The 12,783-nt window shown below is 45.8% G+C and overlaps 1 protein-coding gene across 2 annotated transcripts in view; it reads left to right on the top strand.

Moving 5' to 3' along the window:
- COMP (cartilage oligomeric matrix protein) overlaps positions 1-12,783 on the top strand; it is a 676,605-nt gene that overhangs the window by 390,680 nt on the left and 273,142 nt on the right. For both annotated transcript variants that reach the window (XM_069649319.1, XM_069649318.1), the window contains exons 8-9: positions 10,624-10,728; positions 10,823-10,930. In XM_069649319.1, the coding sequence (XP_069505420.1) occupies positions 10,624-10,728; positions 10,823-10,930 (213 nt within the window). The remainder of the gene's footprint in view (positions 1-10,623; positions 10,729-10,822; positions 10,931-12,783) is intronic.

Genomic DNA, 12,783 nt, shown 5'->3' with positions numbered 1-12,783 from the left:
AAAGACTGCAAAACGTCAGCGCTGCCGCATAGCGGTCTCCCCACGGTCCTCTGCTATAAGAGACAACTAGATCAGGAAGGCAACCTAACACTATCAGACATTGTTATGATGATGAGCATTACGAGCAGTGAATTAACTGCATCTGGTACATAGTTTCCAGCAGCCACCATTAAACCTGTTGAGCTCCCACAGTGTACAACCTCCTTATTACACAACTTAATTGGCGACGAGCACTATGGAGTGAGTTCCACATGTTCAAGATGCAGGGAGCTATGCAACCTTCTGCGTCTCTACAGTCTCTTTCACTACATACTTGGATGCTGTTCCGGGGGTACAGACTATTCCCTGGCCAGGAAGAGAGCCATGTTGCTGAATGCCATGGGAGTGAGAGGGCAGAGGATTGTTGCTGGACACAATCCCGAAACAGTGCAGGATGAGGACGATGACATATTCAAGGAAGCCAAACAGCGCATTGTTAAGCGGTTTTCCAACAGAGAAAACACAGTCCTGCACCATATCAAGTTCTATGGCAGGAAGCAAGAATCATCTGAATTAGTGGACGACTATGTCACGAGGTTGAGAGAATTGGCAGCTCTGTGTGACTTTGACAATAACACAGAGAACATGATTTGCGACATGCTGGTGATTCACATCAACTCGAGAAAAGTACACGACAAGTTCATTTTGGAAAAATAATTAATGCTTGACAAGCCAATTCAGATTGCCAGAGCAGTGGAGGAAACCTCCAGCAGATGCAAAGAAATATCAGGAAGTGTGCCGGCTTTGGAAGTGCATACCATCCAGTACACGGAGAGACTGAAATGGGATGGTAGGGATGGAAGAGGTGAAGAAAGAGAACCTTTGAAGTGCCACAGGTGTGCCAGCACTCACCATCTGGAAAACGATAGAGATTGTCCGTCCAGGAGCAAAGAATGTTCCGATTGCAGGAGGTTTGGACACATAGCGGTTGCCTGCAGGTGTAGAGGCAAGAAAATCACATTAGCGGAAGTGGACAGTGGCACAGGAGGAGATGAATCCTCAGGGGAGGATGTGCCAACCGTCATGATGGTCAACAGTTCCATTGCAAGGAGACAGAAGCCACACTGGAGAGAAATTAAACCACTGTCATGGATTTGACCATTCTTCCATTCCACTCGTATAAGTGCATGGTGGGCCAGAGCAAGGTTGAAGTAAAGAGAATGAAGCACAGACTAACAGTGTACTGAGGAGTGTCCGTTCACCTGTTGGGGTACATCAACAGCACTACAGAATTTAAAGGCCAGAAGATACACAAAAGAGTATATTTCGCAGAAGATGGTCCAGCTGTGTTAGGGTGGGATGATCAGGTAAAACTGAACATTAAACTAGATCCCAGCATGGAATATCAAGTCTTATCAGTGGCAATAGGAGCAGCGCCAGGATTAATAAAGGAATTTCCAAGATTAGTGTCCAGTGGCTCAGGGAAAATCAAAAACGATGTGCACAAAATCATGCTACGGCAGAACAAGATTCCTCTGAAGCATAAAGTAAGACCAGTGCCAACTACTGCACAACTAAGGTTACAGGTGAGTTAGAGAAAATGGTCAACAAGGGCACCATAGAGAAAGTTGAGTCATCGGAATGGCTGAGACCGGTGGTGCTAATTAAGGAACAATTTTAGAATGATCTAAAAGTATGTATCGACTGGCGCAGCCTGATCCTCGAAGTAATAACAGACAGCTACCTGCTGCTAGCATTAATGAGTTCATATTAATGATGTCGGAAGCAAAGGTGTTCTCTAAACTGGGCATGCAGGATCAGTACCATCAGATTCCCCTACACAAAGAGTCGAGACCCTTGATGGTGTTCATCACCCCGTTTGGCCTCTTCCAGTTCAACAAGATGACTTTTGGGTTATCCTCAGCCACATCGGCAGTCCAGAGGATGATGGATTCACTATTGAGAAACATTGGAAAAGTCATATTTTCAAAATGATATCCTCATTTATGCAGAAAGATTAGAAACACAGGATAGTGTTTTGAAGAAGGTTCTACACAAACTGCAAGATGACGGTGTGTGGCTATGGCTAAGAGAAGCGTGCCATCCAACTGAAGGAAGTGGAGTACTTGCGTTATACCATACCATACCATCAAATGGAATCAGTCCCAAGAAACTATAGAGTAGAAGGGTGACACAGAACAAGTCGTAGCATTTGCGTTGAAGACATTGCCGACACAGAAAATAATTACTCAACAGTGTAAAAAGAAATGTTGGCGTGTGCTAGGATCGTGGAATATTTTAGGACATATGTGTTGGGCACTAAATTGAATCTCCTTACTGACCACAAACCTCTTATACACATGTTAAGCCCCAGCGGAACGGAGACATCGACTCCCAGGCTAGCACGCATTGTGGCCAGACAACAGGAATAAACCTATGAAATAGGACAAATTGCAGGCTGTAAAAATGCCAAAGCCGACTGCATGTCGAGGTTGCTAGAGATAAGAGGGTCAGCGACCACCTTCTTGAAGGATGAATGTGTGGTGGTGTCAATCAGCGACCAGAGCAGCCAGCGGTATATGGAGATGGGTCAAAACCCTTGGAGAGAGGAGTTGGATAAGGATCCCATGATGCAAAAGTTAATTGAGTGGGTCAGGAAAGGAAAGCCAAATGAGAAAGCTGTTCCAGAGGGGCTAAAACCATACTGATAGGTCGCCAAGGAGATATAGGAATCAACTGGTTTACTATTACGAGGTGACCAGGTTATTCCGGTAGGCATGAGGAAAGTTATTCTCTGCAGGGATTATTCAGGACACCTTGGGAGCAACATGACACAGCGCAGGGTGAGAGATGCATACTGGTGGGCGTGTATGGATCATGACATTTGCATAATGATGGAGCGATTGTAAAGACCGGAGGGGGGTCTGCACTTCCGATCTCTATATGGTAGAGGGGAGGCACAGAGACCCTTGCCAAGATTCTTTATTACGGTAGCAATGGACGAGCAATCAAGGCCTAGCTTCTCGGGAGGTGATGCGAGCTGGTTCATAAGTACAGTGTAGTCCTCAAGCCCCCACGAAGGAATGTCCACACACTGTATCAGTTAAAACACAGTCTTTATATAATTAATATTCAAAGTCATATACACGATCACGATAACTCACTTTGCACTCCGAAAATCAACAATGGTAAATATGTACAATTCTAATGTGGTACCACTAACGTTATTAGATTTTATTAAAGTGCATATGGTCAGAATGACACCCAGATCAAAATAAAGAGGAAACCAGCAGTAGAGAGAGGAAGGAAAGCAGGATGGTTGAGCAATAGGCAGAGGACTGGTAACTACCGTTAAACACAGCTCTGTGTGGAGATCCCCCCACCTGGGCAACCTGTAGAAGAAAGATACAAGCCCAGTCCATATATTGTTCACCCTTAGACTTCCCAATAGTTCTGCAACCCCAAAGTACCTTGGTGTTGTAGCGTTCCGCATCGGGGAAATCGACAACCCTTCTTGAGTGTCCTCCCTTTCAGGCAGGAGTCACGGGTTGTCGAACGTCCGATGGAGAACAGGTCGAGCTACGACGGGGAAGTGGCTGTGTCGTTCCTAGCGGTGCTCGTTGACGGGGAAGCGTAAACGTCCTGCAAGGAAGAGGCGTGCGGGGTACCTCGGTGTCGATAGTTCTGGACCGCAAAGAGTTGAAGAACTGTGGCCCAGCAAGGGCGTCGAGTCGTCGGCGTCTCTGTGGTCTTTGGGTGGTGGGAAATCCACCGGTGGATGCTCCTCAGCGCGTCGACAGTCAGGCCTTCTCCAGCAGGATACAGCGGCAACGATGCGGACGAGAGCGTCCTTGGATCACAGAAGTTTCTTAGGCAACGGGAGCACTGCGGCTCCAGTCGGCGACGGTGGTCGATGACAGTGACGGACAACAGTCTGGGCGCTTCTCCTTGGAGTTCCGCGGCAGTCCCCGTATCGTGTCGGCAGCCTGTCAAAGGTCTGTCTACAAGGGAGCTTAGGCAAAGATCAGCTGTGCACGATGGTCCCTCGTAGCTCGGGAAGAGGGCACCTTACCAGGTCCTCTCTGGATCAGTTCTTGAAGCACAGCAGCTTTCAGATTGCGAAGGAGAGCAACAGCAATTCTTCTCGTCCAGCAGGGCTCAAGGTTAAGCTTCACTCCAGTTACTCGTCGTAGTGGACTTCAGGTTCTGAACACGATTCCTAGCAGTGAGAGGTCCCCAGATATAATGTTGATCTCCCATTCATTCCGCTGGGTCACACTCAAGCCTCCAATCAAGACTACGGGCATTCATGCAGGTAGGCAACCAATCAGGTACATGAGGTATTCAGGCCATTCACTTCTCTTCAGACACTCACAACAAGTTATGTGTATTGGGACAAGTACCGAGCCATTCAACACTCCAAACTGCATTCATACCCATTTCGCGCAGGGCTGTCTCAACCATTGTGTCAAACACCAGATACTAGACAGTCACACCTAGAATGTATATTCGTTACACACTCCATTTACCCAGGTCCCACCCACAGGCGTACCCACAACATACGGTCGTTGAGAAGGCTCCAGCCAGTCTGGTCGGCACTTCCCCACGCTACCATATACGGAACTTCCACCCAACAGCCAGTCAGGGGGTAGGGACAGAGGTAGGGCTTCCCGGGACTTCAGGAAGATCAGGGTAACAGATGATGGAAGGCAAGAGGCCATGGGGGCCATTTTGTCTCCATCAGGAATCTCCCGATTCCAATGACAGGGCCTGGGCATCCCAAAATGGCGGATGCTCAGGGCACCAGTTATTTCAGCATGGAGCTGCCACCAGCCCGTACCCTGCTCTGTGGGTCACACACAGGGGCCCAAAAACATACACTAGGGGCACAGGGTTGTACCCCTACCCATGGGTGCCATAAGGGTATCCCATGGGTCTGTTCACCAAAGCAAAAGAGAGAGAGCTGCACCACAAGGAGTCTCACCTGAACTCCTGCGCGGAAAACACGACAGAACACACAGTAAAAAGCAGTAAAGGACAACGATACTGAGGCCCTGTCCCTCCGATGCATTTCCAGCATCACAGCGATGTCATGAATGTTTAAACAGTGAAAACATCTGAAAGTGAGAAAAGCACCACTCATTCCCACAGAGATACCAGAAGGGGTGTGGCACAAATTGGGTCTGGACTTCATTGGACCATTAGAAGCCATGTAGCCAGGCCACAGATATGGAACAGTAATGATTGACTATTTGTCCAAATGGGTGGAAGCAGAATTTGTATCGGATATCACCACTGTGACAGTGATAGAACTTATCACTGCAGTGTTTCAAAGAGGATTACCTAAGGCGATAGTGGCATACAATGGTGTCCAGTTGGTTTCTAGAGAAATGAAGAAATTCCTAGTGGGCAATAACATTAAACAGATCAAGGCCTCTTTATGTGATCCCCAGACCAATGGACTGGGTGAAAGGACCAACAGATTTATCAAAGGAGCACTGCAATTGGCTAAAGCCTCAGGTATGGTCCCATACAAAACAGTAAAAAGTCTATTGCATCTCATCGCCTTACTCCAAATGGGACCACTAATGTGTCTCTATTTCACATGCTGTGGGGTAGAAGGGCGGCATTCGCGTTGGTACCTCCTTGGCTAAACAGAGTGAGTGTGGATGAAGTCGTGAACATGGAAGATGTTCTTTGGAGAATACAAAGAAGCAAGGCATCCATGAAGAAAAGGAGTGACGATAGAAGAGCAGCTCACAGAACAGAAGTACAGGAAGGAAACTTAGTCAAAAATTGACTAACCCACAAGGATCAAGTCACAGGCTCAAGATTCAGCAAACCAATCAGAGTTATGCAGAAAGGTTTAAATCATGTGTGCACCCAACATGGAAAGAGATGGAACTTGGAAAGGGTTGCCCTGTATGAGAAAAGGTCCAGTGAGTCAAGAGAGTCTAGCATGAGCGATCAAAGGGAACAAGAGAATGGTATTGGCATCACACCAGACATTGACACTGCGGATCAGGTGATGGAGCATGTCCCAGGAAGGAAGGAGAACCAAGTCAGCATGGGTGGTGAGAGCAAGGTTCAACGTGAAAGGAACATTGTAGATGCAAATAAGGTCAGCAGAGTGACATCTACTCCCGGGACCCAGCAGTGCTAACTGCGAAGGTCACCCAAATCGGGAGAAACGCAGGCCAGCAAGGTATGCAGACTTCATGATAGAGTGGGACCAAGCTGCTCAACAAAAGGAGGTATATGGAGACAGAGTCTCAGGAGGGCCCGCGATGGAGGCAGTCTCGCAGGACTCATGAGTGCATAAGCTCAGTGATGCAGAGCCAACAGGAAAAGACAGCGAAAGGTTGGCGCTGCAGCAGAGCAGCCTGCCGTTGTCCCTCCGCTATAAGAGACACCTAGACCAGGAAGGCAACCTAAGACTGTCAGACATTGTTATGATGATTATCATTATGAGCAGTGAATTAACTGCTTCTTGTGCATAGTTTCCAGCAGCCACCATTAAACATGTGCAGCCTCTTTACTACACAACAGCGTGTGCAGCATTTGCCAACCAGAGTTCTAGAAATGACACTTTCTTTAGTTAGAAACACAGAATGTTTTGTTATGCGCCCTGATGGCTGCGGGCTTTCAGCGCTTTATAACTATACAAATAATAATATTAAATAATGTGCCGCCTTGCGGTAGAAAACCGGGCTCTACAGTAGGCTCCTTGTTCAAAACACTTTTTACTAGACAATCCCCTGTTACTTTTCTACATTACTACAATCCCATTCCCTTATTTTGCTAGTCGCCTCAATATACTCACCATTCGTTCTTCAGCTCAAGGCCCTCGGTATCGACCCCTCCTCCAATCGACCACCGTCGCCTTCAGTCCGCTCAGTGCCTGTAGAAACCAGGAGGGATTTTGTCAAAGAGGGACCCGTCCCACCTTTATCGTTTTTCTTGCAAGAATTCTATATCGGCCTCTCTCCTCGGGAAACTTTGTGATCTTCCGGCTAAATTGAAGAGTATGTCCAATTATCTGAAAATGTTGAGACCTACTAATCGATGGGTCCGAACCATCCTCGCTCTGTGACTATGTGAACTCGTAGGCCGTTTGAGCGAGGTAGCTCTATCTGGGATGGATGCGGATGCAGATTTTACTCTGACACCAATAATCAGACTGACTCAGGAAGTTGACAAATCTTTTAGCTGTTTTATTAACAAGTATCTAAAACAGGGAGTTACAACGGACATCAACAGACGTTCACTTAAGCTCTCAATGTTTCACATGAAAAAACACATATCTATAACACAAATTCGTCATACATGATGTTATACTATGTGGCAAAATAAGAAAACATACTTGGAGTTGTGATAGTCTTAAGGGGAACATCTAAGTATACTTTCTATGGGGGACGGGACTGTGATTGGATCTCTAAGGTCAGTTGGACAGCTATGCCCACCCCTAGTGCAAGTCATCTTCGCTGTCATAAAATACACAACATTTCTTTGGCTTTCAAACTATAGGGCTCTTTGCTATGTGACCCTCTACGATTGGTTGGCATGCTTGTACCCTTCTGGAATATTCCACTCGCTAACAGCATGCAAGCTGGTACCCCAGGTGCTGGAGGGTTGATCTTGACCATGGGCGTAATTTTAGGGGGGCAGGGGTGTTTGTCCCCCCCAACTTTTATGGCACACTATTTTGTACCCATTAATTTGTCTGGGGCACCTTTTCTTCAGATGTCATGTCCCCCCCGAACATTTTCAGCAGAGTTACTCCACTAGACTTGACCATACCTTCTCACCCAATAAGCCCAACGTCCATCATCACCCCTACTGTCTGCCATTCAAATTAGTCAAATTAGTCTTTGAACTTGGCCTTGCAAGTATCGGTGTGCCTGAGAATAGAAGGGAGTGTGAGCATGGTCTTATCTTCACGTCCCGGTGTAGCTTGCCCAAAGTCTATTTTCATCTTGACCATGTGACAGAAACACCACGTTTTGAGCTCCTTCTTCACATTTAACACTATTATATGAACAAAACCTGTCACTTCTAGTGTTTTTCCATTGCACATCAACAGGAGCTCGTCTCGCGTCTCACGTTCATTGTATCTTCTCGAATAGATAACCAGTTTCTTGGCTGCCCCAACCCTTGGCACTGGGAAAGACAAGTCTTCTCGGATCTTCCTTCACCATCAGCTGTATTCTTTTACTGCGCCACACTTTCAGCCATTCTGTTCATGGGGTCCTACTTTGCTAAAATACATTGTGGAACATCCATATTCTATAAATAAATATATATATATATATTGGCAGCACCACTTGCAGTCTATTCACTACGTACAGCCAGCCTTCATGATTACTTAGTCTAATTGCGTTTCAGCCTCTGTACAGTTATAAAACGGCTTGCATTTTCTTCAGTGCTTTCTGCACGTGTAATCTTCATTCTGCACATGAAATGTTGTTCAATTCTTTACTTCGTCATCAGGATCTAAAAGGTCTATATACTCTCTTCATTGGCATCTCCTCTGGGTGCGTAATTTCTGCTTCATTTGACATCACCAGTCTTGTCTTTCATTCATCTTCACACTTCTTTCCGAACCTCCTTTAGAAGACTGCCATTTCTCTGCGGGTACATCATATAGGGCTTTCTCAATGGCTATCTTGTTTCGACAACTCTTCGCGGTATAGGGACCATTATTGGCATCGTGAATGTCACAATTTCCGGTACCAACATATAGGCAAAATGGGGGCGGGACTTCCAGTAGAGGCACTTGGCTCCTCCTCTACACAGCAGTGGTCCAGCAGTAGTCCAATCAGGAACCACTGTGGCTCTCTTGGTCTCGGGCGCACCAGACATCCTGCCACTAGTAGTGTGGCTTGGGCCCAGACAGTCCCAACCCACTTCCTGGATATCCACACACATGACCTGCAGTAGCCCGCAAAAGAAGTGGCTTCCCCGGGCAACCTCATGCCCAAATAAGGAAGTCCCAGGTCACAAAGACCAGGGGGGAATGCCAGGATGAAGGTCAACAGACAAAATGGCCAAAGGAATAGACAAAAGACCTTGTGGCATAGCCATGATGGACACTAGCCACAGTCATGAGCCAAATGCAGTAAGCGCAGCATGGCTCAGTAAAAAGTTATAAAAATACACAAAAAAGCTTCTGTTGCCCCCAGACCATTTCTAGGCACATTGTCCAGTCACCAAAAATTCCTTAGTGGATGAATAGGACCAGAAAACACAAGGACCCCATTGCGTGGTACAGTAATGTACTTTGTGCAATGATAAAATGTTAACAAAAGTGGCAACATAGTCAAAAGACTAAGAGAAACAACGTTTCTCAGTACTGACAGCCTGAAACATGTCAATTTCCCCGTAACAATGAGCGAAAGCCCAGGGGAGCACAACTGAAGGCTGTGCTTCACTGGTAAAAGTCAGGTCAGGCTGCTGAAACAAAAGCAAAATGTTTGGAGGGTCCACAAATATAGAGGGAAAATTGCCTTTAGAGCAATGTTCCCTAACAATATAACAATAAACATTTCCTATAAATATAGCAAATCATGCATTCAGGAATGTTAAATACAGCAAGCTAGCCTGCATGTTTTTTTTAGTGCTTTGTAAATTGTAGGTACCATCCCCTCATCTCCACAGGTAATTCTTTCCCAGCTGATATAGCACATCCAAAAACATTGTAAACGTGTTTCTTATATTTGCAGTCTGAATATTTAGCAAACTTGGAAAGCATCTGAAACCTCTCAATCGGTTACCAAAAACTTAATAAAGAAAGTGAATGAAGAATTATTAAATTTTGAAAACCTGCTGGCTGGTGATATACTAGAAAAAAATGTTTCCACTATGCTCAGGTTTAATATCTATAACACTCCCACATAAGCATCTTAATTTCCTGCTTCTTCTCTTTCCAAAAACGAACTAAATCCATGCAGATTTATTAAAAGGAGCATCTAGAAAAATGCCCATGTTTGGTTTTCAGTAGCAGGTTCACCTTTTGAAGCATATGAGTTAACAATCGTCACCCAATTCTCACAAGCAAGCGGTCCAGTAACATACCTTGGCCCTCATTACAAGTCAGGCGTTAAGGGGTTAACGGCGCCGTAAAGAGCGTCGGCCCCGTTAAACCCTTAACACCTGATTCACACTTTAACGCCTGCTTTTTGCAGGCGTTAAAGTCCAAGGCGCTAAGCGACCTTGGTGCTAATTACGGCACCGTAATTTACGGTGCCGTCATTAGCGCCTTCCCCATCCCCATTATGCCCTATGGGCAAAAATGGGAATGGGGAAGGGCGAATGGGGAATTACTGCCCCACTCACCTTGGAATGGGGCGGTAATTCCGCCATCCACCATGGCGGAATCCGGCATGGACCATGGTGCTAGCAGCACCATAGTCCACCGCCTGACTTGTAATGAGGGCCCTTGTATCTAATTGTATCTAATTGTATTGAATTGTTTATTTATAAAGCGCCCAGACACAAAACCAGTGTTTCAAAGTTCAATTAATTCGAGTTCGCTGTCAATTTTTAATATCAAACAACATGGCTGTTGATAAATTTGGTAACGATTGAACATGCGCTGGCAAATTCAGGGAACTGATGTGATCATTCTGTCTTCTTTCCATCTAGTGTGCAGTTGGCTGGGCAGGAAATGGCTTTCTCTGCGGTAGAGACACTGATATTGACGGGTTCCCCGACGAAAGACTGCGATGCTCGGACATAAACTGCAGAAAGGTAAAAAGAAAGAAAATGTCAGTCCTGGAAAAATTGAAAACTGTTCAGAAGTAAATCATCCATTAACGATCTGCAAACTATTCCTCTTTGCTAGGATAACTGTGTGACTGTGCCTAACTCTGGCCAAGAGGACGCCGACAGAGACGGCGTTGGAGATGCCTGTGATGACGACTCCGATGGAGATGGCATATTAAACTCTGAGGTTGGATATCTTGATTATGACTAATATGTACATGGCTTCACTGTCATAGATCCCTCTTTCAGTGCATACAAAATGTACCAATCTAACACCAATAGAGGTCCCTGAAGATGGAGCTTGACTGTAGAGTCCTGCCATCACCCCGTGGACCAGACTTCCACAGCCCATTAGCAGCTTCGGCTATGTTACCGGGGACCCAGGGGGTAACTCCACCACTCGCTACGGTGGTGCCATTACCCACCTCGGTTTGGACATATACATGTAGTTCGTTCCAGATGTCTATAAACATGCAAACAAGTACACATATTCGGTATGAAAAATCAACATATGAGTCACTATTCCAAGTGATGTATTATGCAGATGTAAACCTCCCATGAGTTTGTAGGCTAGATCCCATTTCTCTGCCATTCTATGTAATCCTATTTCTATGCTTCCCTGTCAGACTTATTGGCTGATTTCCAATAAAATAATTCAGCATCTGTTCCCTCAAGAGCCCCCTACAGTCTCTTATGGTCAAACTATATTGGTATGTCCGTTTGCATTCTTTACAGGCATGCATCCTTCATGTGGTGAAGGAAGCATTTGGGAAGAGGGGGCAGAGACTATTGAATATTGACAGCCCTGCATTAAAATCCATTTCCACTCAAGCTCAAGCCATTTCCGGCTATCGTGCATTTTGAAAATCTTTGAAACAAAGGCCTTTTCTGAAATGAGTACTTTCTTCTTTTGTTTAGCTCAGACCTGTCCTAGTTAGCCCTAAGATGCCTCGGAAAGTCCCTAGAGTAAATGCCCATTCTACAACAATAAATAGCATTATCAACCATTCAATATTACTTGATAGACTCCATAATGCGGGCCTTCAGGGTAATGCCCTTAAATGGGTCCAATCTTTTTTGATAGATAGCAAATACATCTGTATTTATTTATTTGTTTGTTTGTTTATTTATTTATTTTCCATTTTATTTTATTGTGCATTTGTAAGGCACTAATGCAGCAGGCACATTGTGTTTCAAAGCCCCCACAGGGCAACGGGGAGGGACCATGGGATTGAAAAAAATATAAAAAATGAAATTAAATAAAAATGAAAAACAATTAAAGCACAGAAGGATGAAGACAGACCTACTATGCCTTGTGAGCATTCAGAACGTGCAAGTGCACAAAGAGGAGAGAGGTGAGGAAGTGAGGGATAAGTGCTAGCTGTGCCTGTGCTTGTGAGTGAGCATCAGATGTAAGTGCCAAGTGGAGGAAGTGCTAGGGAGCCGTCAGCTGTCAGCAAATAGATAAGTACTAGGGAGAGGTCAGCTGCCAATAAGTAGGTAAGTGCAGACCTACGGTGGCATAGGCCAGTGGGTGCCAAGGAAAGTGCTAGGAGCGGATATAGTCTGAAGGTGATTGGATGTGGGAGGCCAGGGCCCCGCAGGACACATAAGGGCCATGGTCGCCAATCTCAGCAACTGTGGGATTAGCAGAGGAGGAAGGAAGGGAAGTAGGAAGTGAACAGGAAAGTCTTGAGGAGCTTCCGGAATTTGAGGAGATCTGGCTCAAGAAGCAGAGGAAGGAGGAGGCTATTCAATAGTTGGGTGCCAGAAAAAGATTGTCCACCAGCCAGTTTAGTGAAGTGCTTGACACACAGAGAGTTGGTGCCGGAGGGCCGTAAAGATCCAGAGGAAGAGTATTTAGTTATAGCAAGTTGTAGGCAGTGTGGCCCCCGGACCCCAGCCCCAGACAGCCTTATAGATGATGCAGAGGGATTTGAATTTGATCCTTGGAGCAACCGGGAGCCAGTGGAGAGTTTTTAGGGCTGGAGCGGTGCGGTCCCTGGGCTTGAGGCCAAGGATAAGTCTTGCAGCCCTATT

This window comes from Ambystoma mexicanum, chromosome 1p (genome assembly GCF_040938575.1).
Source record: "Ambystoma mexicanum isolate Mex_15411 chromosome 1p, UKY_AmexF1_1, whole genome shotgun sequence".
Classification (NCBI taxonomy): domain Eukaryota; kingdom Metazoa; phylum Chordata; class Amphibia; order Caudata; family Ambystomatidae; genus Ambystoma; species Ambystoma mexicanum.
Note: the sequence above shows the minus strand (reverse complement) of the source record. Positions and strands in the feature narration are given on the sequence as shown.